At 44.8% G+C, this 27,026-nt stretch overlaps 1 protein-coding gene across 8 annotated transcripts in view; it reads left to right on the plus strand.

Moving 5' to 3' along the window:
* CDH4 (cadherin 4) overlaps nt 1-27,026 on the plus strand; it is an 819,766-nt gene that overhangs the window by 643,461 nt on the left and 149,279 nt on the right. For all 8 annotated transcript variants that reach the window (XM_082225899.1, XM_082225900.1, XM_082225902.1 and 5 more), the window contains one exon: nt 26,038-26,210. In XM_082225899.1, coding sequence (XP_082082025.1) covers nt 26,038-26,210 — 173 coding nt within the window. The remainder of the gene's footprint in view (nt 1-26,037; nt 26,211-27,026) is intronic.

The following is a 27,026-nucleotide window of genomic DNA, read 5'->3' on the forward strand; positions in this document are numbered from 1 at the left end:
CCTTCCTGGTCTATGATTCTAGGATTTCCCCTTTTTTCTGCTTCTCTCTTTCCCCTTCTCATTAAAATACAGAAGGAAATTAAAAACAAAACAGAAGAAATGATGTAGCTGAAACTTGCATAATGCAGCTTAGGCTGGGACGTGAACCACTTCTGGGTCTCAGATAGCAAGTAATGCAATTCAGTGTAAGTTAGGCAGGACTTAGATCTTCTATCACTCCCCATCAGTTGAAAATCAGTTATTCAGAGCATCCATTGAGGGCGTATACCCATTGGGACTGGTAGGGCAGAAGGCAAGGAGACCAACAGTAACTAGTACTGGAGCCAGTGACAGGCAGAGCCAATTAATCCTTCTTTTGTGCTCATTCTCCTCCCTGCAGAGTTCTACACAGGCAACTCTGAGGCTAAGGGCTGAAAGCCAGGGCTGCTTTTAAGGAGGAAGGCAGGCAGGTGGGAGCTGGCCGAGGGCAGGCCAAGGTTGGTGGGACAGTGCCCAGTTTTCCTGAATGAACCAACCTCCATGGAGAATATCACTGCACCGGCTCAAGGAACGGAGCGATTTGCAATCTTTGAGAGAGATTGGGCCCGGATGCATTCCCAAGTGTTGTGAACCTAACCCAACAAGCCAAGCTTCAGTAGTGGCTTGTGAAAGGCGGGAGTCAGCAGTGAGATCTTCCTGCTGGTAGAACTCCATTTATCAGAATGGAGAAAGCCAAGGTGGCAGTGGGGTCAGGGGAACTCCAGGCTGCCACTACCAACCCTCAACTCCTCCAGTCTCGCCACCACTCTTTCTTTCTTGTCAAACTTCCCACACCACTGTCACTGCCCCTCACCCACTAGCCACAATATATAAATACATTTTTAATAGCAAAAAATGATGAAACTCTACACTGCAAAAGGGTTTCCGTACCTTATATCCACCCCTGTTGTTGTTGTTGTTGTTGTTGTTGTTGTTTAGTCATTTAGTCGTGTCCGACTCTTCATGACCCCATAGACCAGAGCACACCAGGTACTCCTGTCTTCCACTGCCTCCCGCAGTTTGGTCAAACTCATGCTGGTAGCTTGTGCCCTCCATCTTTCCCAACATCAGGGTCTTTTCCAGGGAGTCTTCTCTTCTCATGAGGTGGCCAAAGTATTGGAGCCTCAGCTTCACGATCTGTCCTTCCAGTGAGCACTCAGGGCTGATTTCCTTCAGAATGGATAGGTTTGATCTTCTTGCACTCCATGGGGCTCTCAAGAGTCTCCCCCAGCAGCATAATTCAAAAGCATCAATTCTTTGGCGATCAGCCTTCTTTATGGTCCAGCTCTCACTTCCATACATCACTACTGGGAAAACCATAGCTTTAACTATACGGACCTTTGTTGGCAAGGTGATGTCTCTGCTTTTTATCCACCCCGTTAGCTCTTCAAAATGCTCTTTTTAAACAATCTATGTTCCTTAGTCAAGAGAAACTGTTGCCTTCATCGTCTTCAAAATGTGACCACCTGCATTGAGATAAATCAATTATTTCCAGTAATTAGTCCATTAAATCGGTCCATCTGACAAATTTAAGGCAGCTAATTGACAGCAAATTTCATCTGTCAGGAGCTTTAATAATAACAAATGTGAAGGAATTCAGTGTTTGGTGTATATTTTTTTAGGAGAAATGTAGGTTATTTTGTGAACAGTAGGGAATGTGCTGTGAAATCAAGATCTCAGGGCAGACTTAATGAGGTTGTTTTCCCTTGATAAATTTGTCTTCCACTGTTGTTTACCTGGTGGAAGGGTTAAATATCACATGCCTCCTGGATTGTGTCAGCAAACATTTGTCATAACTTCTCCATTGCCTGGGGTAGTTGTCATATAAAAAACCTCCGGAGGACACCATTTTTAACAAGACGAAAGGCAATTGGGATTGATTGCCTTTCTGCCGGGTTGAGGAATTGGAATAGGGCACCAAAATGCGTAGCAGGGACAAAGTGTTTTGACTCATGCCTTGAGGGGGGAAAGACCACACCTCTTCTCTTTTGCTTTGTTTTGCTGTTGTACTGACACTGGGTCTACACCTGCAGCAGAATGAGCTGACAGAGCAAACCACACCACTTTAGACCCACCACCAGCTCCAGGCTCTAAGGTGTCATCTTTGGAGCCCTTCCTGGAGGTCTCTTGGGAGGCAAGGTCCCACCACCACTCTTCTTCATCCAGCCAGTCCCTGACACACATCCAGAAATGTCCAGGCTAGAACCTGCCTCCCAGAAGTGCTAAGGTTTCATTTGGCTGCATGGAGGGTTTTGTTTTGTTTTGTTTTGAAGGTCATACAACATTCAAAAGTGCTCTTCCTTGCCTGTAGCTGCTTGTGGGGCAGCCCACATGCCTGCTTCATTCTACTGCCTACATCACCATCTCCTTCTTTATCTAGTCTAGGGGTGGACTAACCTTCTTTCTTTTTTATATAATTTTTTATTAGTTTTCAACATATCATTTTCTTTGATGCTTTAGCTGAGATTCCTGCATTGCAGGGGGTTGAACAAGATGGCCCTTGGGGTCCTTTTCAATTCTGCCTTTCTGCAGTTCTATGATTGTATGATTCATGGACAGAATTGTTGAATATTGGGCCCTTACATGCCCACACTAACTAACTAACTAACTAACTAACTAACTAACTAACTGACCCACTGACTGACTGACTATCTTCTAAAATTGTCAAAGTGGTTTACAACTTTATATCTCTATATCTATCTATATACTGTATTTTTTGCCTTATAAGACTCACTATTTCCCTCCTAAAAAGTAAGGGGAAATGTGTGTTCGTCTTACGGAGCAAATGCCGGCTGCGCAGCTATCCCAGAAGACAGAACAGCAAGAGGGATCGCTGCTTTCACTGCGCAGCAATGGTAATTAAAAAAAATGAAAAATAAAAGTCAGGAGCCACCAACAACCTATTATGGAAATATATTTTCATAATTCCCTGCATAAGCCTGTTGGCACAGAAAAAAAATTCAGCAGGTGTTTAAAGGTTGAAACATATAACCATCAATTTATACATTGCCTGTAAGTTCAGATTAGTTTTTAAACTCAGGACATGATTGAACTCACTGACCACCCACTAAGTAACCTGAGCGAGCCTTAGTGATTATATAGTATACAGCAAGCCCTTCTCCTGCAAGACCTCTATTTTACAAGAGCACGTCTTGGGGGAGCTTTGGCAGCAAGCTTTGGGTTTCTGGAATGCATTTGGATAATTCCTTTGACGTTCAGGTGCATGCAGATGTTTTCAGCACGCTTTAAATGCTCTTAGTGCAGGAAGGATCCCACACTCCATCAGGATTTCAGCGGGTGAAAAACTGCTATGAGCTCACATGTACGTTGAAATGAGCTGATGTCCTCTTGACACTTCCATGGCAAATCAAACTTCCTGTGTCTTACTCTAAAACAAATCAATACAGAAAAGAGTTACCAGATGTTAAACTAGCTCTGCTCATTAGGATGATAGATAGAGTAAATTGCAGCTTCTTCCTGTTTGAAATCCGGATAAGCCTTTAAGCTATTAAATTTGAATTGGATACCTTTGACTACAAAATGCTTGCTCCTCTGGTTAGAGCTATGGGCTTGGGTAGGATTTTTTCCTTTCTTGTTGTTCTACTATCTATCCCAAACTGTAATACGGGTACAAAACTGTCTCTCCTATTCAGAAGCAATTACATTCTCCTTTGATGTATTTCCCCAGAACCAACCCGTTACTTAATCTGTATTCTCTTAAAAGGTTTATATTGGGTATTGAATTTCTCTTCCTTGCCTTTGCTAAATTTCATGGGGACCGAGCCATGAGAAGCCCTCATTCTGCACATACAGCAATAATGGTGATGTTATGCCTTTGAGAAAAAAGACAAGGTCATGCAGTCAGATGGTGCTGCCTATGGGTGCCTTGACAGCTGCAAGTGTGGGCGCCAACTGGCTCAGCCTTGTCTTTTATTCTGCTTTGTTCTTTATCCAGAACAATTAACTCTTTTTTTGCCCACTGATGCAAAAGATGCACTTTAGGTTATGGGGAAAACCTTGCTGGATGGGTCATTACAGTCTTCAAACAAAATCATCTTGGAGGTCCCAGGCCACAGGGAGGTTAGGCTGGCCTCAACCAGAGCCAGGGCTTTTTCGGCTGTGGCTCCGATCTGGTGGAACGCTCTGTCACAAGAGACTAGGGCCCTGCGGGACTTGACATCCTTCCGCAGGGCCTGCAAGACAGAGCTGTTCCACCAGGCCTTTGGCCAGGGCACAGCCTGACTCCCTCCTCTGGCAGTCTTCACAGAACTCTAGCCCAATGGTTGCCATTATTATGATTTGAATTGATTTTAGAATGCTGTGTTACTTTATTGTTAGCGGCTCTGAGCCTGGCTTTGGCTGGGGAGGGCGGGATAGAAATAAAATTTTATTATTGTTATTAATGTCATGTTTAGGGAAGGTACAGTGGTGAATAATCTGAAATCTGTGGTCATTCAACCCTACTTTGAAAAGATCTACCCATGTATACATTACTACTGATCACCAGACTTCCCTTCCGGGGGAAGTTTGTTCAGTAGAAGTTCTGGACAGTTGACAACCAACAATGCTGGGAATTGAAATGTGTACAAGTATGTTTACTGGATAACGTAGGGTTGGGAGGGGTTATAGAGACAAGCTGGGTGCAACTCTTCAGCTTTGTTTCAATGGATAATATGCCAAGGTAGCTCCTACAACAGGCTTTTGCACAGAGCAATTTGAAAGGTTCTAACCCATTCAAATTTTGCAGATTTTCTGTTTTGAAATGTAGATAGTGAGGATGGAATTGAATCCTGAAATTTGACATTATGCTTTAAAATCCAGGTCTGCCGATCACCTAATTGGATAAAGGTATTAACTACATTAATACAAAAATAACGAACTGCTGTTGCAAGATAGATGTCAAAAACTGAAGACAGTCAGATGTTTCCTGTCACAGTTTGTCAGCTATCAAATACCATCATACCAACTGTCAGTTCATATCAAATATTGAAATCGGTTATTAAATGCCATCAGATGTCAAAATGCCAGACACTGGAGAATATTCTCCCTCAAAATTCCCAGACAAGAATTGCATAGGAGGAGTTTGGGATGGGGAGATTTACTTCAGCTGAGTTACTCGCCCTCAGACTTTTGGATAGAGGCGAGATTAAAATCTCCTGGTATAAAGGTGGAAGGGAGGCCCATGAATATCATGGTTGCCTTTGTGATTTCTAAGAAATTATTTCTTTCTTTTATTGAAAGGGGGGAGAGTAGTCGTTTTATAATGCCAAACAGTACATTATTATATTGAAGGCAAGATAGTCCTTGTGGAATTAAACTGCTAGCCCATGTAAGCAAAGGCATATCAAGCCTACTATATATTGCACCCCCGGCTCACATTAAAAAGGAACTCCCTGCTTTAAAAATGCCGAAGAATAAATTCTCCCTAACTGCTTCTCATGTCATTAGCGTAAGGTTATGCAGATGAAGCCTTTAGTGTTCGCTTTTTTTTTATTATGTGTTAAACACGGGTCTTTGCTGAGCTTTTGAAACGAGTTCAGAACATGAAATAGATTTGAACCATTTTTAAAAACACACACCCCAAATCAGCATATCGCCCCCTTTTTCCTGAGATGTTTTGATTTAATGCACTGCTGCTGATTGAAAGTGTATCTTAAAAGGCCATGTTTTACTCTCCTCAAATAATGTTCTGCTTCTTTGAACTTTGCCTCTCTATGAAGAACATAGCTAAGTTTCAAAAAATAAAATAAAATAGCAGCTGCAAAGCCAGAACTGAAAATTCCCACTGGACCCGCCAGCAGTCTTAATCAGCAAAGTTCTTTTCCGGTTGCGAAGTTTCCTTTCAAGAGTAGATAAAGGTCTCCAGATTCCACAGTTTCCTCTTTCAGTGGCGTACAGGTGGCCTTCTTCCCCAGAAGATGCTCCTTGTTGCAAATTGGGCATAGCTAAAGCTATACTACAGCTCCTGTTGCTCGGTCCCTGCTCCTGCCAACCTAGCAGTTTCAAAGCACATCAAAGCACATGCAAATAGATAAATAGGTGCCACTCTGGCGGGAAGGTAAATGGTGTTTCCGTGCGCTGCTCTCGTTCACCAGAAGCATGCTGATCACATGGCCCAGAAGCTGTACACCAGCTCCTTTGGCCAGTAAAGCGAGAAGAGGGCCGCAACCTCAGAGTCGGCCACGACTGGACCTAATGGTCAGGGGTCCCTTTACCTTTACCTAATATATAAACATTGTAGTACAGTATGTTTCTGTGTATGTGCTGGCTACTTAGGAAACCAGCATTTTTAGTGGAATTGTTGCAGGGAGACTCATCTTTCATTGAGATTAAGCAGCAAGATAGGAACGAGAAGGGATAAATCCATGCAGATAAGTCTGACATCAAGATTTTCAGAAAGCGCCATCCCTACTTATAAGCCTCCACACAAAATTTGCATTAAAATATGTATTTTTAAACATCTTTCTTTCTTTCTTTTTTACGCATTCATTCTGCTGCTTTCTGAGCCGAGAACTGAAACAAACTATTTAGGAATTGCAAATGTTTGTGGGTAGCTCAGTTGCCATCTGGTCACTAGCCTAGGACAGTCAAATGGGTAAAGACTGGATTCCCCGAGAGCATTCCTAGTCAGATGTTATGCACAAGTCCACCCCGCCACAAAACTGCCAAGGAGGTTTGCTGTCGTGTATTCATAATATTTTCACAAGGTTTTCCTATTTGCAAGGCTTCTGTTTCAGCACATTTTGATCTTTGTTGGTGTGAATGACCGCTCACCAGTCCTGATGTGGGCGGCCTTTGCAACCCAGTGTGGCTTCCCTGGCCCATAAGGCCACACCTGCCTTTGCCCCATCCCCATGGCCATCCCCATAGGCTGCAGGTCACCATGGCAGGCCCCAACATCCCCATCAGCTGCGGCCTCGGGAGCAGAGCCAGGAGCCAGAAAAGGGGGCATTCTGTTCAGATTGTCGCCCACCCAACCCTCCCTTTAAGGCGTACAGTGGTACCTCAGGTTACATACGCTTCAGATTACATACGCTTCAGGTTACAGACTCCACTAACCCAGAAATAGTGCTTCAGGTTAAGAACTTTGCTTCAGGATGAGAACAGAAATTGTGCTCCGGCAGTGCAGTGGCAGCAGGAGGCCCCATTAGCTAAAGTGGTGCTTCAGGTTAAGAACAGTTTCAGGTTAAGAACGGACCTCCGGAATAAATTAAGTACTTAACCCGAGGTACCACTGTAGTGTTAATTGAAGTGTAATCACACCTTTTCCTTTCAGGTTCACATGCTTTGCTACAGTCGCATGATGGTTACTGTTTCCCAGAGCTGGGAAGGAATTTTCCCTGCTCTGCAGGATTTGCCTTCCCTGTAGCAATTGACACAACTTTGGCAGTTTTAGGCCTTGGGCAGAATCCTTTAGCCCAGGGACATCCAACTCCAAAGTGACTGCGATCTACTCCCAGGATAAAAAAAACAAAAAACTGGCAGTGATCTACCCATTGTCATTGACAGGAGTTGTTGAGCTTATTTTAGGGGAGGATTGAAGAGTTTGGATTTGATATCCCGTTTTATCACTACCCTAGGGAGTCTCAAAGCGGCTAACAATCTCCTTTCCCTTCCTCCCCCACAACAAACACTCTGTGAGGTGAGTGGGGCTGAGAGACTTCACAGAAGTGTGACTGGCCCAAGGTCACCCAGCAGCTGCATGTGGAGGAGCGGAGACGCGAACCCGGTTCCCCAGATTACGAGTCCACTGCTCTTAACCACTACACCACTTTTTAAGGGGAGGGTTGACAAAAGTTGTTCAGCCTTTAGGGGGGATCAGTAAGAAACACACCGGCTATTACTTAACTTAGTACCACGATCGACCTGCGACACCCCTGCGATCGACCAGGTTTAGTTCATCAATGTAACCAAGGGGTAGCGCAGTAGCGGACCTCTCATGTGGCAGCATTAGCAAGGCCCCAGTAGAGGGGTTTTATGCTGGGTCCCACTGACCATGAGTGCTCGGTGCATGGTCATAACCGCATAATGGGAGGAATTGGAGAGGCCTGCCATGTAAACTTATGTTCTGCAGTGTCCCTCTGAACTCCTTCCAATCCCGGCCCTTCCTCAGTTCCCAGCCGGGGGCTGAGACAGTGGTAGGAACATAGGAAGCTGCCTTATACAGTGGTACCCCGGGTTACATACGCTTCAGGTTACACTATTTCCGCTAGCCCGGAAATAGTGCTTCAGGTTAAGAACTTTGCTTCAAGATGAGAACAGAAATCGTGCTCCGGCGGCGCGGCAGCAGCAGGAGGCCCCATTAGCTAAAGTGGTGCTTCAGGTTAAGAGCAGTTTCAGGTTAAGTACGGACCTCCAGAACGAATTAAGTACTTAACCCGAGGTTGTTGTTGCTGTTTAGTCGTTTAGTCGTGTCCGACTCTTCGTGACCCCATGGACCAGAGCACGCCAGGCACTCCTGTCTTCCACTGCCTCCCGCAGTTTGGTCAGACTCAAACTGGTACCCGAGGTACCACTGTAGAAAGGTCCATCTAGTTTCATATTGTCTACTCTGATGGGCAAAGGCACTCCAGAATTTCAGACAGGGTTCTCTTCCAGCCCTGCCTGAGGATTGAACCTGGGACCTTCTGCTTGCAAAGCAAGTGCTCTACCACTGAGCTACAGCCCTTTCCTCAGAGGGGGTTTGTTATTCTTGCAATTAATGGGAAGCTTCAGCTTTCGTCAGGGAAGGGAGCTGTTTTCACAGTCCACCTGCTACACTTGAAAATGACCGGTTCCTCTTCTTACATCCGACCGCTCTGCAATTTCTGCTTCTGACACTTTCATTTCCTTCTCTCCTATAATTTTACCAACTCGTTCGGCAACGCTCTTCCGTGTCCTTTTACCAGGAACGCAAGTGGCAGGACGTGGAGCTATTTCTTCATTAAGTGCACTGGCAGGTAAAAGGGAACACCTCTTCCCTCCCCCAACAAGACTTGGCAGAAGATTTGGGATCTTTGTGTGAGCTTATGTAGAAATGCAAGGCTATGCCTTAAAGGATTAATTTCACAAACCTTTAAATTGCAGTTTAATTTGAAAACTAATTCAGGCCCATAATTGGCTTTCTGTTCAAATCGCTGAGGCTAAAAGATTTAAATTCTTAATATCCAGATGACTTTCAAGTATCTCGCCCCATCTGTGCATTAGTCCACAGTTTTAATCTCTCAGGGGGACCTCCGCCGGCAGAGGAATAAAATAAATAAATAAACAACAGGAGAACTAATAGAATAATCTCCTCTCTTTTTTGTTTTTTGTTTTTTTGTTTTTTGTTTTTGGGCTTCTTTAAAAAACACCGTTCCTGGCATTCTGTAGAATATTTATTTTTATGAGATTTCTCCAATTTAATTTGCGACATGTAGATCTCACTCCCAGCTATTTAATTTTTTAAAAGGGACATCAATAACAAGAAGAAGACTGTGGAAAGGGAGGCGGGGGGGGGAGCAGAGCTACTGCCGTGGCACCGAGTTAGAGAAGGCAAAAAGGATTTTAATTACAACATTCTTCACATAAGCAATAACACCAGCAACGCTCGTCTCCTTTGGAGGTTTGCCCTCAGTGCTTCGAAGCACACACTCACAAACACTCCATGCCTTGTCTCAAATGAAGGAAACCAGAGTTGATTGCTGTCTTTGAGTCAGCATTGTAAGCTCTGGCTGGCAGCAGCTCTCAAAGGTTTCAGATACAGGTCTTTGCTAAACCCTACCTGGAAACACCAGAAGATAAAATCTGGGCCCTTCTGCATGCAAAATAGGCCACCGAACCACGACCCTTTCCTAATAATAATAATAATAATAATAATAATAGTAATAATAGTAATAATTTTTTTTTATACCCCGCCCTTCCCGGTTCAAAAAACTGGGCTCAGGTGGCTAACAACAAATTTAAAACACTTAATTGATGCAACAAAAAAACAGCATAAAATACAGTATAAAACATGAATAACAATAAATTCAGAATTCAAAAATCTATTTAGAGGGGAAATCCATCCAATAAACATTAGATGATCACCAGGGCTAGCTGGCTAAATTAGTCCTATTTGGGCCAGCGTGGAGACCAGGGCAGAATTAGCTGTGGGATCCCAAAGTGGGTAATCTTCATAAAAAGGGAGGGAGAGGGAAGGAAGGGGAATGAAAGATTAAGCTAAATTCAAATTGAAAGCCAGGTGGAATAGCTCTGTCTTACAGGCCCTGCGGAGAGAAGTTAAATCCTGCAGGGCTTAAATCTCAGTTAAATCACTGAGAAGGCCCTGGCCCTGGTGGAGGATAATCTGACTTCCTTAGGGCCCAGGACTTCTGACTGTTATGGGGCCCTACAGTCACCCCTGATGTCCTCATTTGCTTGCCGTACAATGGAGGCCATGTGGCTTTGCCAGCATGCATGAGGCTTGTTCTGAAGATACAGATTGTGCTTTGCCATGAGTCGTTATTACACTCCAGTCCTTCTCCTGCAATGCCTGCATGGTTAATTAGTTATGATTATCAACCTCCACAAAACACGCAGAACACACATCCCAACAATGCGATCACAACTCGGCAGACTTCCATGCAAAAAGAAAAGGTTTGTTTGTTTTCTTAACCAAGCACTTAATTTTGTTAACATGAAAGGCATCACTTCAGTCGCTCACGACAGGGTTCGTCTTGCATTCTTCCCAAAAAAAATCTCTTCAGGCCAGCTTGTTCTTTTTTATCCTCATTAAGGCACCTCACTGCACCTTTCATGAAGCTGATAATCTCCAGCAGTTAGGAAGTGACGTCCTTTATTAATTAGGTTAGCTGCTTGAAAGGTCAAAATCTGCCATTGATTACAACAAATAACAGTGAATGAGAATGGTTGGCATTTCCAATTGGAGCTCGATCGTGTGTGGTGTCAAAAGGCTGCTACTGTTGTCTGCAAATTGTTGGTTGTGTTTTTTTAGATCCTGGGTTTGCAGCAGATCTGGTTTGGGGATCCCTGCTAGGGCAACAAGACAGGTGGTCTAACTTGTCAGAGGGAAAATCTAACAAGGGAGTTGGGTGCAAGCAGGCCCCAGGCCTCCATCTCCAAAATAGCCAGCCCCTGCCTTTGGCATTGGCATCTGGGAAGACAGATGTTGCCACTTAGGGGTCAGATATGACCGAGGCATCGCCAACTCCTATCTTGGAATATATCAACATTTCTTTATCACATACACAGCCCAACAAGACAATGACAATAATCCACCAACAGCATACAAATCAACATGGCTTACCTGATCCAAAACACCCACCCACCCCACTCACACATGAAAACAAAGATCACCACAACCAATCACAAACAAACAATCACACCCTAGGCCAACCGCAACCTCTCTCACCACCAAAGAAACACAAATGAACAGCACGAGAAATGCTGACACCAAACCCTACATACATTAAGCAAAATAGAAACATTGACACCCGACCCCCCCACCCCACCCATCTTCCCCCCTCCCCCCCAATGTCTCAACAAGTGAAACTGATTTGTAAAAATGTTACATGGAAAAAATACGAGAGACATTAAACATACTTCTGTAAAACAAGAATAAAAAAATATATGTAAAAATAAACACCAAAAAACAAAACAAAACAAAACATTTCAGAATTCAATTTCTGGGTGCCCCTGGAGATTCAGTTTCTAATCTTTTGCATTTCTCCTGCATGTCTCACAGTTTGTGGGCAAACACAAAAGGTCACTTGCCCTTTTCACACATTCAGGGAAAGTGCGCAGCGGCCCTTGGGATGGTGCCCACTGACCTGTTCTCCAAGCAACCATGAGTGTTATCCCAATTCTCACCCTTTCCATGTGGTCACTGAACACCTGGAAAGGACTTCAGCCACCGTTACTAAATGCTGCCAGTGCAGCACGCAGCTGAAATGCTCTCAGTCTTCCCTGCTGCCCTCGTGACCAGCAAAGGATAGTGGCTGCTGAGGAACATTCATAGCAGTGGAGAACTGCAAAATATATCTTACAGGGAAGGCGAAGCTTCAAGCAAGGAAATGTGTGGGGTATACATATGGAGGGGACGTGGGTGGCGCTGTGGGTTAAACCACAGAGCCTAGGACTTGCTGATCAGAAGGTCGGCGGTTCAAATCCCCGCGACGGGGTGAGCTCCCGTTGCTTGGTCCCTGCTCCTGGCAACCTAGCAGTTCGAAAGCACGTCAAAGTGCAAGTAGATAAATAGGTACCGCTCCGGCGGGAAGGTAAGCAACATTTCCGTGCGCTGCTCTGGTCCGCCAAAAGTGGTTTAGTCATGCTGGCCACATGACCCGGAAGCTGTATGCCGGCTCCCTCGGCCAATAAAGTGAGATCAGCGCCACAACCCCAGGGTCGGTCACGACTGGACCTAATGGTCAGGGGTCCCCTTACCCTTTACCTTTATACATATGGAAGGGCCAACACTCACTGGTGGTGCTTTGCCTGCAAAGGGTCTCAGATCTTTCACATTTCCTTCTAGGACCTGAAACCCTGCAGAGCAACTGCTGGTCAGTTTAGGTCAGGCATAGTCAACACAGTGCCTTTCAGACATTTTTGACTACAACTCCCATCATCCCTGGCTATTGGCTATGCTGGCTGGGGCTGATGGGTTTTGTAGTCCACAACATCTGGAGTGCACCATATTGGCTACCCCTGGGATGGGCAATACTGAGCTAGATGGATCAATTCCCTATCCTCCTAGCTCCGCAGAGGCCATAGTAGCTCCTGGTGCTGAAGCTTTTTGTATTTACAAAGGTTCTTTTCAACTCATTGCCTCTGCAGAAGAATGGAAGGTATTTCATTCATTTTCTTGCCTTATGCATGACTTTTTAAAATTCTTGATGATTGCTGTTACTTGTTATTTGGGCAGCCCCGTTCCCATTCTTTTTTCTTGACGTCTTTTCAGACAAGGATATGAATTGCTATTATTTGGTTTCCTCTGCTCGCGCCATACCTTGTCAACCATATATGTGTAATCGTATCTAAATGTAGATACAGATGTTTTCATTCTGTGCACCCAGATTGCAACCAAGGGGCCAGGAGATTATAAGGGGAACAAGATGATGCACAGCAAGGTATAAAAGCCCACAGGGATATTATTAAGTTTAAATTGCAAAGCAAGAGAGAGAAAAGCAGTGCCTTTTATATTAAAAGCATTTGTTGAGGTTATTTTGTATACCTTATAGAAGAGGGTAGGGAAGCTTTCTTCCAGCCAAGGGCCACATGGTCTCGTGGACAACCTTCTGAGGGCCGTATGCTAGCAGTAGGCAGGTCCAACAGCCAATGTGGGTGGAGCAATGGATGTTTCTCTTGCCTTTGCACAGTTTCCTAGGTTGCATTTCAGTCACACACGCACTGGCAGAGGAATGGGGGGGGCACACCGCCCCCGACACCATCAGGGAGCAGGTACCATCGTGGCCACCCCTGGACATGTGCCGCACACCCTCCCACTGCACTGAGTGCCACGCCCCCGCAGACAGCGCACCACGCCCCCAGGACACATGGCACGCCCCCGCAGGCAGCACACCATGCCCCCGGGCATGCACCAGCCATGCCCCCACCTGCTCTCCGCCCCCGGTGCCAGAGCATGCAGCTTCACCACTGCACACACAAGTCAGATGTTCCTACACATATACAGTCATACCTCGGGTTGAAGTAGCTTCAAGTTAAGTATTTTCAGGTTGCGCTCCGCAATGACCCGGAAGTAACGGAGCACGTTACTTCCGGGTTTCACCGCTCGCACATGCGCAGATGCTCAAAATGACATCACGCGTGTGCGCAGAAGTGGCGAAACGCGACCCGCGCATGCGCAGACGTGCAGTCACAGCTCATGTTTACTTCAGGATGCAAACGGGGCTCCAGAACAGATCCCGCTCATATCCAGAGGTACCACTGTACACACAAAGATAGAGTTCTCAAACCAATCAAGGAAGAGGTATTACTATAGCCAGGCAAATGCACTCAAAGGGGGGCAGTGCCAGATTAAACCCTGTGGAGACCCCTAGGAAGTCAAAATCTTGGGGGGGGGAGTCTTACAAATTATTTCCTAATATGTTTTTGAAAGCTTTGTATTGAACATTGAACTGAGAAAGCTTGATTGTAATTGTCTTTCAAGATCAAATCAATAGTATTTCAATCCGTTGTCGCAGGGCCCCTAAGAGGCGTGGGGCCCATCAGCTGGTGCCTGCTCTGCCTATTTGGTAATCCGGTGCTGAAAGTGGGGCATGGATGGGGTTCCCCTGCTCCAGTCTCACAGACGCTACTGCAGTGTTAATTCAAGTCAGACTCCTTGGCACACGTCCTATTGCGGAGACCTATTTTTGTAACAATCAGCATCAAGTGAGAGCAAAAGACAAGACAAGCTCAATCAGGCCAGTAGTCTAGTCCAGCATCTTGCTTCCCATCATGATCAGTAAGATGCCTCTAGGAAGCCCATGAGGAAGAGGAGAAGGCCATACGCATCTCCTGTTGTGGTTCCCCAACAAATGGTATCTAGTGGTACATACTTCCCCTAAATGTGGAGACTCCATATAATCATCATGGGTGAAAGCAATGGGTAAAGCTATTCGAGGGCTTCAATGTAAAAGAATATGAGTAATGCATCCCCCGTGCCAGTGGGAATTCCTGGAAACCGCAGTGGGGGGGGGTATTCCCTCCTGGTCAATAAATCACTTCCTTTGCAGTTCAGGAGGGATGAGGCAATCTATCCATTTCCATTTCTCTGTTTCTCAGTTTTGTCAGTCTTACATTCAATTCTTCACATTGCTACATCAGGCTGTGAATTCTTGTCAGGGGTCCTTGTGAAAACTGATGGTTATTTTAATGTGAATTTCTCCTCATCTGATATATGAAATTTTGCCTGATATACAAGCATTTTGGCAAGCACCCTTCACTAATATAATGCATTTCTGCAGGCTTCTTTCACTAACATGCATTTGGGGCACTTTTCACCCTAATACACACAGTTGATTGTATATTACATGCCTGGCGAACTGCAGTGCAAAATTCAGAGACATGTGAATTTTTGAAGGGTTCCTGTGTTTCGGTTTGCATGTTGATTCGGAAAGGGCAAATTAGGTAGGTTCATTTTTAAATGCGAACTGAATCAAATTGCTCCCTACTCCCACCCCCCAATCCCTACTCTGAGCAAATCTGGAAAACTTCCTTGCGGATAGTGAGAGACAACTCAGATAACAACCCTCAATTTTCGCCTCCCCTCCCTTTTGCAATATGGTAGGTTTGTGAAAATGTGTGGGGAAAGCAGAGAGGAAGAAAACAGAACTAATGAAAGATCTGGCACTGAGCCACTCAAAGCTAAATCACAAGTGGAAGTGGATATGCATATGGCTTTTTTCTGCTGGAACTTTCTAGAAATCAGTTCTGGCACCTTTCAGGTGGGTGCCATTGCCATTTGAAGAGAACAAGGAAGGTGTTCATGGTAAGTTCTGGCACCTCTTTTTCTGGAAAAATAGCACTGGATACGAGAACATTGTAGAGTTGGAAAAGGTTCCAAAAATGGCAACCAAAATGATCAAAGTGATTGCCCCATGGACTGCCCCATGTAGAAAGTTGGCAGTGTTTGGAACAATTAGCTTATAATAAGAGGTGACATGGTAGAAGTTTATATAATTTTGCATGGCGTGGAGAGAGAGAAAAGGTTTTCTCCCTTGCACATAACTCATAGACAAGCAATGAAGCTGAATGCTGGAGGATTCAAGACACTCAAGACACACGGCCTAGGACCCTCGTACCTACGGGACCACCTCTCCCGATATGCCCCACGGAGGACCTGAAGGTCCATAAATAGCAACACCCTAGAGGTCCTGGGCCCTAAGGAAGTCAGATTAGCCTCAACCAGAGCCAGGGCCTTTTCAACACTGGCTCCAGCCTGGTGGAATGCTCTGTCTCAGCCTGGTGGAATGCTCTGTAAGACAGAGTTGTTCTGCCTGGCCTTGGCTTGGAATCAACTTGATCCCCTTCGCCTCTTTCCTTTTTCCTTTCTCCTTCTGTGATGGAACTCCTATTTGGGGACTCCCCTGGCTTTTTTCTGGCCCACGTAGGACCAGTCTGGATAGTTGGCCTTGGTGAAGATTTGACATTTTCATCCCCAAAAAGCTTTTGATTTGAGTTTCTACTGAATGAGGCTGCATTTTAATATTGTACTTTAATCTTGTTTTTAAGTTGTATTTTAATCAATTGTTTTTATACCTGGTGTTAGCCGCCCTGAGCCCGGTCTTGTCTGGGGAGGGCGGGGTATAAATAAAATTATTATTATTATTATTATTATTATTATTATTATTATTATTATTATTAAACAAAGCACTTCTTCACACAGATGTATAGGATTCACTTCCACGGGAAGCAGTAATAGCCACCAACTTGTAAAAGAGTATTGGGAAATGATCTATAATGAATTGAAAAAAATGTTTAAAGGTACCCCCCCCAAAAAAACCCAAAGTTCTTTCTGTTGGGGATAATTCAGACTAAAATTCCCAGGTGTCAAAACAGATTATTTATGTATGCTACTATTGTGGCCCATGTTTTGTTAGCCCAAAACTGGAAAACGAGCAAGGTCCCAACCAAAGAAGAACGGCAACTTAAGTTGACAGAATATGCACAACTTGCAGACTTAACATATAGAATCAGAGAATTTAAAGAAGATTGGAAAACATTTATTGAATATATGGGAAATAATTGTGTATATCTGAAAGCGCTGGCAGCATTTAGATAAATTCAACAGTGTACATAAGTGTTGATGGATGCAATAATGGAATACTGAATGGTATAGTTTTTGTAAAATATGCAGGGATTTATGATACCACTCAGTGGATTTGTAACTGGCTGACTGACCAAACCCAAAGGGTGCTCATCAATGGTTCCTCTTCATCCTGGAGAAGAGTGACTAGTGGGGTGCCACAGGGTTCTGTCTTGGGCCCGGTCTTATTCAACATCTTTATCAACGACTTGGATTATGGACTCAAGGGCATCCTGATCAAATTTGCAGATGACACCAAACTGGGAGGGGTGGCTAACACCCCAGAGGACAGGATCACACTTCAAAATGACCTTGACAGATTAGAGAACTGGGCAAAAACAAACAAGATGAATTTTAACAGGGAGAAATGTAAAGTATTGCACTTGGGCAAAAAAAATGAGAGGCACAAATACAAGATGGGGGACACCTGGCTTGAGAGCAGTACATGTGAAAAGGATCTAGGAGTCTTGGTTGACCATAAACTTGACATGAGCCAACAGTGTGACGTGGCTGCATCAATAGGAGTATAGCATCTAGATCAAGGGAAGTAATAGTGCCACTGTATTCTGCTCTGGTCAGACCTCACCTGGAGTACTGTGTCCAGTTCTGGGCACCACAATTCAAGAAGGACACTGACAAACTGGAACGTGTCCAGAGGAGGGCAACCAAAATGGTCAAAGGCCTGGAAATGATGCCTTATGAGGAACGGCTAAGGGAGCTGGGCATGTTTAGCCTGGAGAAGAGGAGGTTAAGGGGTGATATGATAGCCATGTTCAAATATATAAAAGGATGTCACATAGAGGAGGGAGAAAGGTTGTTTTCTGCTGCTCCAGAGAAGCGGACACAGAGCAATGGATCCAAACTACAAGAAAGAAGATTCCACCTAAACATTAGGAAGAACTTCCTGACAGTAAGAGCTGTTTGACAGTGGAATTTGCTGCCAAGGAGTGTGGTGGAGTCTCCTACCTTGGAGGTCTTTAAGCAGAGGCTTGACAACCATATGTCAGGAGTGCTCTGATGGTGTTTCCTGCTTGGCAGGGGGTTGGACTCGATGGCCCTTGTGGTCTCTTCCAACTCTATGATTCTATGATTCTATATGTAAAATGAACCATGGAAAGAGAAAAAGGGAAGTCATTGATATTTTAAGGATGTAAAATAAGTACCACATTTTTCTGTGTATAAGATGAGGGTTTTTTATTTTAAAATTAGGCTGAAAAATTGGGCTTGTCTTATACACAGGTAGTGGAGAGATGGGATGGGTGATTGGTGGATGCAGCGAGCAGGAGATTGCCAGCAATATTTTTGTGGGTGATTGATGGGTGCGGGAAAGTCCGCTGGCTATTGGCTGCTGCAGCAATTGGGCAGGTGATCGGCGCTTGTCTTTGGCGAACGTGCAGATGATTGGTTGCTTCGCTGATGCGTGTGTGAGTGGCTGCTGCAGTCCTGTGGGTGAGCGATTTTCGGCAACCCCTCTTCCCCCAAAAAAGCTGAACAACTCCAGACAATCTCCCCCCCCCATTTTCTCTATTTTTAGTCCCCCAAAAGAGGGGGCATGTTATACATGGAAGAATACGGTATTTTAAATTGCAAAAGAGAAAATGTAATTATACACACACACACACACACACACACACACACACTGTATTTTTTGCTCCACAAGACAACGTTTTTTCCTTCTAAAAAGCAAGGGGAAATGTCTGTGCACCTTATGGAGCGAATGCATGGGTGCTGGAGCCGAATTGCCCAGAGGCGAAAAGCAGATTGTGCTTTTTTTTTTTTTTAAGAAAGAGGGAAGGAGGTGTTGAAACAAAGCCGCTGGGCAGCTGATCGGCAAGTGATCGGGAGGGAGATGAGGGACTCTAGCAATAAAGGAGGCTGCCTGGGTGGGGGAGATAAAAGCACATGGATCCTCAGGATTTTTTGCATTGGGCCACACCAAATTCACCATCAAATCACATAACATGTCTGTAGCCACAGCATGAACTGTTTCGTGGGGCCGGAGTGGTGCAAAAACGTGGTTACAAAGCACAGATCCACATGGATTCTCAGGATTTTTGCATTGGGCTACCCCCAAACTCACCGTCAAATCACATATCATGTCTGTAGCCACAGCATGAACCACAAAAATCATACAGCCACTGTTTCGTTCAGAATACGTTTTTCTTCTTTTCCTCCTCTAAAAACTAGGTGCGCCTTATGGTCAGGTGCGTCTTATGGAACGAACAATACGATATATAGATAGAGATATAGATAGAGGATAGATAGATAGATAGATAGATAGATAGATAGATAGATAGATAGATAGAAAAAATATCATGGCAGATAAGGCCATCAATGACTACTAGCCAGGATGACTATGCTTTACCTCCATGGTGAAAGGCAGTAATGTTTCTGAAGACCAGTTGCTGGAAATCATGAATGGGGAGAGGGGTCTTGTGCTTGGGTCCTGCTTGCAGGTTTCCCACAGGGATACGATTGGCCACTGTGAGACCTGGAGGCTGCTCTAGATGGGCCACTGAGCTGATCCACCAGGCTCTTCTCGTGACCTTAGGACTCAGTGATATCTGAACTGAAGGATCCAGTTACCGGCAGGTAGCCGTGTTGGTCTGCCATAGTCAAAATAAAAAAAATCCTTCCAGTAGCACCTTAAAGACCAACTAAGTTAGTTCTTGGTATGAGCTTTCGTGTGCATGCACATGTGTATCTGAAGAAGTGTGCATGCACACGAAAGCTCATACCAAGAACTAACTTAGTTGGTCTTTAAGGTGCTACTGGAAGGAATTTTTTTATTTGAACTGAAGGAGTTCATTTCAGAACCCATGACATACTTGCGAAGCTCCTCTCCCACACTCAACTTCTGTCCTTTCCCCTCAAATGCTCATAAGCACACTATCCGCTCCGCAAAACATCACATATTCAGGAGGAAAAATCGCCAGAAGGGAAACTTTCCATCAACGGAAAGACATTATTAGCTCAGGTTAATGAAGATCTAATATAATATGGCTGTTACTACACGTCTGCCCATAATGATTGAATTTTTTTTTCTATGGGGGAATGATTAAATTAACTATCGTGTAGTTCGGAAATTAGACCGAAAAGGTTAACCAACCTTTAATGATTTGGCAATAATAAGAATTTATAAACATAAACTGTAAGGTGCAGCTCAGTAAAGAATAATTATCACTGTTTTATGTTTAGATCACAGCACTAGACAAAGTGTTGTTGGGGAAAGGTTGTACATTGCTTGCAGGCATAAAGAGCAAAGTGGAAGGGTTTTTAGACGAGGGTTTGGCCTCTTGATAAATGCCCCATTACCTCTCTGTTTCAACATGCATTAAGTCTAACTAATGAACATCAATCTTGCTTTAACCCAGCTTAGTATAATGGCAATTCTAATACAGCTATAAAAATAAAGCTTTTGGGTGATAGCTGTTCAAAGAGTTTAGAACTTCAGAGGCGGTCATAATTCCACACTGCATGCCCTTGGGTCTTCCTTCCATTTTGGACACATAATTTTTGGCAATTAACTTACATTAATGACGAAAATGACAAGCATTCTGTGGGTCAGGCACAGCCCTGCTTTGCCAGGGCTGCTGGCCAAAGGAAGGAGCTGTGGTTGTGAAACTATCACAGCCATCCAGAATTAGCCTTTGTCCTTATTACAGAAATTAATATTGTCCTCATTCCATAAATTAGTATTGTGCAGCTTGAAGCACCTGGAAGTACAAGAACAGACTCCTTTTGGAATAAAGCATTTTCCAGACAGAAAAATGTTATTCAAACTTTCACCTGCAGAACTTTCTTCATAGCAGAATTAAAATTAAAATGATACATCCAAAACATTCATACCATGGGTAGGCAAACTAAGGCCGAGGGGCTGGATCTAGCTCAATCGCCTTCTAAATCTGGCCCACGGGAATCGGCGTGCTTTTACATGAGTAGAATGTGTCCTTTTATTTAAAATGCATCTCTGGGTTATTTGTGGGGCATAGGAATTCATTCATTTCCCCCCCAAAATATAGTCCTGCCCCCCCCCACAAGGTCTGAGGGACAGTGGACCAGCCCCCTGCTGAAAAAGTTTGCTGACCTCTGATTCATACAATGTCTTGTGCTGTCCAGCACAGGCTCAGAATTTTAGAAAAGATGAAATAATCCCCTAGATCCTGTTCACACGTACTTCGGACAAGGCAGGGGTCCCCCATCTTATATTTGTGCAACTGGTTCTTCTCGCCTAAGTGTAGAACCTGACATTTGTCCTTATTTAAATTTGTTTTCTTAGTTTTGGCCCGGTTCTCCAATCTATTAAGGTAATCTTGAATCTTGATTTTGTCTTCTGCCTACTTCACAAGGTCATTGTGTGGATAGAAGCCCAGGGGGTATGACAAAGCATGCCTGCTGAGCTGGAATAATAATAATAATAATAATAATAATAATAATAATAATAATAGGTAAAGGTACCCCTGTCCGTATGGGCCAGTCTTGACAGACTCTAGGGTTGCGCGCTCATCTCACTCTAGAGGCCGGGAGCCAGCGCTGTCTGCAGACACTTCCGGGTCACGTGGCCAGCGTGACAAAGCTGCTCTGGCGAGCCAGCGCAGCACACGGAAACACCGTTTACCTTCCCGCTATAAAGCGGTACCTATTTATCTACTTGCACCCGGGGGTGCTTTCGAACTGCTAGGTTGGCAGGTGCTGGGACCAAGCAACGGGAGCGCACCCCACCGCGGGGATTCGAACCACCGACCATGTGATCGGCAAGTCCTAGGCACTGAGGTTTAACCCACAGTGCCACCCGCGTCCCAATAATAATAATAATAATAGGAATCAATGCTAGATCCATCAAATGTGGCTTTCAGCAGGTGCCAGGAGAGGCAACAGTCAACCAGGAAACCTTTTCAGCTCATCGACCTGAGCTTTGGCAGTTCTCATGTTAGTGGGAAATGTCAAGAGGCGAACGCTGATCAAGACCAACCCATTTAGAAAGAAAAATAAATCTTTGCCCGTTACCCCCTTGAATTCAAGAAGGTCATTTATCACTTGAGCGATAAAGGTGCTCTCAGGAAGAGAACTTAGATTTCGGAAACGGCATGTGCACTGACACAATAAAATACACATGTGTGCAGTTGTCACACATCCTAATCCACTCTTGAGTTGCAAGCCAGGAGCATTGCCCCAAATAGGGATTTTGTCATGCTTGAAGTGGTTTTCGGTACATCCGGTGTAAATCTAGACTAATGCAAATGCAGAACATTTCTTTAAATTAAAAAAAGAAGAAGTGTTGCTCTTTCATCACAAAGGTTGGAGAGGCGCCAAAGGAGGTGCCAGAATGAGAATATCAAACCTAGGCTTGTAGTGCCTGGAGCAGTGAAGAATTAAAAGTGGCACTGAAAGAGTTGTGGGAAGGAGGAGTGAACAGAGCAGGGGGAAAGAGTGAGTGTGGGGTAGAATAAAAACAGAGAGAGGCACAAGTCCCTTCCCGATACATCAAAGGATAGTGGAGCAAGATAAATGGCTCCCCATCCAGGGCATATGGATACTAGAATAAAGAAGGAGCCCTCACTAGGGATGGGGAAGAAATCTGATTCCGTTCACATTTAAAGGCAAGCCTACTTAATTCACCCTTCAAAATTTGTGCTTCTCTGAATTTTTCAGTCCACTTCTCCATCCAACTAATGTACACAAGGATGCATACCAGAGGGTAAATTTCACCATAAAATACCTACACTGGTGAAATTAACGTACCAAACTGATAAACAGGGGAAATTCATTTGCAAAATAGGTAAAGGTAAAGGACCCCTGATATTTAAGTCCCGTCTTGAACAACTCTGGGGTCTCGCTTTACTGGCTGAGGGAGCCGACGTTTGTCCGCAGACAGTTTTTCCGGGTCATGTGGCCAGCATAACTAAGCCGCTTCTTGCGAAACCAGAGCAACGCACAGAAACGCCTTTACCTTCCCGCTGGAGTGGTACCTATTTATCTACTTGCACTTTGACGTGCTTTCGAACTGCTAGGTTGGCAGGAGCAGGGACCGAGCAACGGGAGCTCACCCCATTGTAGGGATTCGAACCGCCAACCTTCCGGTCAGCAAGCCCTAGGCTAAGTGGTTTAGACCATAGCACCACCTGCGTCCCTTGCAAAATGTGTGCTTTGGTCAAAAATCATGTGCTAAAATATTTCCATTAGGAGAAATTCACATTACAAAATGCTAACCAGTGCAAACTAATATGGAGAGCTGAACTGAAGATTGGAAAAATGAGAAACCGAGAGAACCCGAAATGGGCAGGTTCATCCATCCCTATTCCTGATATATCAAATTATGGGAGGAACAAGGAAAGCAGTGGCAGGTGGCTTGATGGAATGATCACAGTGGTCCCCTCTCCTGCACGTAGGAGAGGATTAAATCAGTAGGAGTGCTGAGGAAATCTCAGTTTCAATAGACTGCAAAAGTAGATAGAGAACTAGTGAGTGGTCCTTGCAGCTGTGTCTTAAGACATCATTGCCCATGTTACTTAAATGGGGTGTGCTTTGTTCCTAACTACTTAAATAAGCCATGGTGGAAGTGCATGGTGCTTTGTATAGGAAGCTGGGTGACAAAGAAGTTTTCGTCCAAGCATAAAAAATGGGTAGGGGGGAGATGTGTGTGTGTGTGTGTGTGTGTGTGTGTGAGAGAGAGAGAGAGAGAGAGAGAGAGAGAGAGAGAGAGAGAGAGAGAGAATGACATGAATAGTGTTTCTCCCTTAGGGAGAAAGTTATGGAGCATTTACCTTGGGACAAAGCAGCCATTTCTTAGGGAAAGGACAAATGGGTGTACATTATAGTATAAGAAGAGCTCTGTCTAGTTAGTCCAGCACCCTGCTCTCAAAGTGGCTGACCATGTGATTATGGGATGTTGCAATGCTCTGCAGCTGGTATTCAGGGACTTATTGCTTCCAAAAGTGATACTAGAGCATAGCCATCACACCTACAGGTCATCGATGGCCTTATCCTCTGTGAAAATCCCTGCCCTGCTAAGATGTCCAAGATTACTATTATTGTTGTAATTTAGTTTTTATCAAAGATTTTTTGTGATACAAAACAAACAAATAAACAAGGGAAAGTACATATAGCATCTTCACTTTAAATTCATAGAGTCATTTTTCACAGCTCGTTTACATTCGGTTTGAGACACTATTGTCATAGACATTGGGGAAAATAAGAGGGGAGAGGGAAGGTTGGGGTGATGACCTTTGCATAGTGTTTGTGCGGGGGTTTTGTGCAAGCGTCTCATGGACAGGTCCTTTGTTTATGTAGTTATGTGTTTTTATTGGCATTGTGAGAGATTGGAAGGTCCAAGGCTTGGTTTGAATTTGGTTCTCTGTCCAACTGGGTTAACCCCATGAGCCCCAAGTACAAAGAAGGCTCCATAAACAGTCCTATGTGAGATGTGGAGATGTGGTCACCTGTGATCCCGGATTTTGAGTACCATTAAGGACTGCAAAGTGAGTAAAACTGACACATGCAGCACAATTGACTATTGTGCCCGTGCGTGTTCGTTTCAGTGAGGATTGTGCAAAATAACTGCTCAGTGTATTGTGTCCCTTATCAACTATAGCAGGCATGCCCAACAGGTAGATTGTGATTTACCGGCAGATCACTGGACGTCTGTGGTAGATCACTGGAAGATTGCTGGCTCCCCCCAAAGAATCTCAACAAGTTTGGGTCTCCTAAAAGAAACTTTGATCTCAACCCAAAAAAACAGGGCTTTCCCTTAAAAAGCTCAACAACTTTGAACCCCCCTAAAGGGGGTAGATCACTGCCAGTCTTTAACTCTGTGAGTAGATCACAGTCTCTTGGGAGTTGGCCACCCCTGAACTATAGCATATGAGCTTGGGGGGGGGGTCCTTCCAGGCAACAGACTATCTTGGAAGGTTCTGCCAACTCAAACCCTGAAGCTTTCATCTCCAGCTTCTTTGTGGCTTGTTCCTTTCAGTGCACTCCAGTACGATAGCATTCCCTACGTGATTCAGCCCAGGGATGTTTGATGATTTCAGCTGCTTTCAGCCTGCAACCTTGCTGCCTCTGTAAATTTCTGGGAGATAAGTTAAGTACATTTTTTGGTGTGCTCAGGAAAGTGCTCCAGGTTAACACAGCAGCTCTGCCTGCCATCTCCATTGACATTCTTGTGTGAATACCACCTTTTTTGTTATGGTGGTGGTTGCGAAAGGTTAAATGGACGTTCCGCTAGTGAGCCACGTTTCCAAGCGCTGCCAAAAACACCGCCCCACTTTCACAACCCCTGTGGAAGTGGGGCAGGATTTTGTTGGACGCCTCAATGCGTCTGGATACCAGTTGCTGGCGTTTACTCTCCTGCGGGAAGAGTGCTCCTCTTCTCAAATCCTGCTTGCAGGTTTCCAACAGGCATCTTGTTGGCCACTGTGAGAACAGGATGATGGGCTAGGTGGACCATTGGCCTGATCCAGCAGGTCTGTTCTTATGTCAATGTTTTCAAGAGGGAGGAATTTGTTTGCTTTTTCATGGCTCCCTGGAAGGGGATTACTTTCATGAGCAATAACAATGGCAGAAGTTTTCTCTGTGTGTCCTCTTGTCTTTTTTGGTAAAGCCCAGGACCCAAATTTTATAGCCCTCTAGCAGCTACAGTGCCTCATTTACCAGAAGTAATGTACCGTATTTTTCGCTCTATAAGACGCACCAGACCATAAGACGCACCTAGTTTTTGGAGGAGGAAAACAAGAAAAAAAGTATTCTGAATCCCAGAAGCCAGAACAGCAAGAGGGATTGCTGCGCAGCGAAAGCAGCAATCCCTCTTGCTGTTCTGGCTTCTGGGATAGCTGCGCAGCCTGCATTCGCTCCATAAGACACACACACATTTCCCCTTACTTTTTAGGAGGGAAAAAGTGAGTCTTATAGAGCAAAAAATACGGTATTTAGTGTTAACTCCAGAAGTGTATACTTGATTCTGACCAAACTAAGCCTCCTGATGTATATTGTGCTTCAAAGACCAAGATGGCAATTTGCAATTCAATATCCTCCCATGTGATTTAAGGTTAAACATTCGCGTGTTGGCTAGCAGAGAACAACAACAGTTAACCAACAGTTAACATCAGTTAATCAACCAATCAAGATGCTTAGAGAGCTCTTCCTGATCTTCTTTAGCTTCTACGGAATCTTCCAGTTAAACCCTTTCATCAACACATACAGGCATACTCCATTTCAGATGGTGATTGATTCTGTTGTCATTTCCACCTTGTGTGAAGGAACCTACGTGATGACAGTGACGGCCAACGATGCAGACGACGTCACTACAGCCAACGGGATGGTGAGGTACCGGATCGTGACGCAAACCCCACAGAGCCCATCGCAGAACATGTTCACCATTAACAGCGAGACTGGAGACATCGTCACGGTGGCTGCTGGGCTTGACAGAGAGGTAAGAGTTCAATGAGAAGCAGAATGAGCATGCATGATGGCTTCTCATCACTGGGGTGGGGGCCTTTGCCTCCAACGCTTGCCTTGGTACCCAAGTAGCAGCTCCAATAAGCCCAGGCACCTCTTACCCTAACTTAAGTTTATTTAAGTTAGGGTAATTTATCTGAACTAAATATTCAGCTGCTGGAATGCATCTGGGAAGCCCTGATGCACCTCTGAGTTGAAGCAGAGGGGACATTGGAAGAGAAGAATCAGTGGGCGGGAGAATGTCTCTTAACCCTTCCTCCCATGCACTGCTTTCCCTCCTACAGCTCGCCTCCAAGTCACTTTCCGCTTTTGATATGACAAATGTGTATCCAAAACCCCAGTTCTAATGTGGGTGAGCAAGATATGGATGTGATGCTGGTAGGGGGTGGGTTAAACACATCCTCCCCTGTGCTGCATCTCCACCATATGCATGGACCATTAGATCTCAATCTAAAGTCTTTGTGGGATGCAGGTGGCACTGTGGGTTAAACCACAGAGCCTAGGGCTTCCTGATCAGAAGGTTGGCGGTTCGAATCCCCGCAATGGGGTGAGCTCCCGTTTCTCAGTCCCTGCTCCTGCCAACCTAGCAGTTCGAAAGCACGTCAAAGTGCAAGTAGATAAATAGGTACCGCTCTGGCAGGAAGGTAAACGGCATTTCCGTGTGCTGCTCTGGTTCACCAGAAGCATCTTAGTCATGCTGGCCACATGACCCGGAAGCTGTACGCTGGCTCCCTCAGCCAGTAAAGCGAGATGAGCGCCGCAACCCCAGAGTCGGTCACGACTGGACCTA

Source organism: Podarcis vaucheri (assembly GCF_965113315.1).
Source record: "Podarcis vaucheri genome assembly, chromosome: 6".
In the NCBI taxonomy this organism is placed as follows: domain Eukaryota; kingdom Metazoa; phylum Chordata; class Lepidosauria; order Squamata; family Lacertidae; genus Podarcis; species Podarcis vaucheri.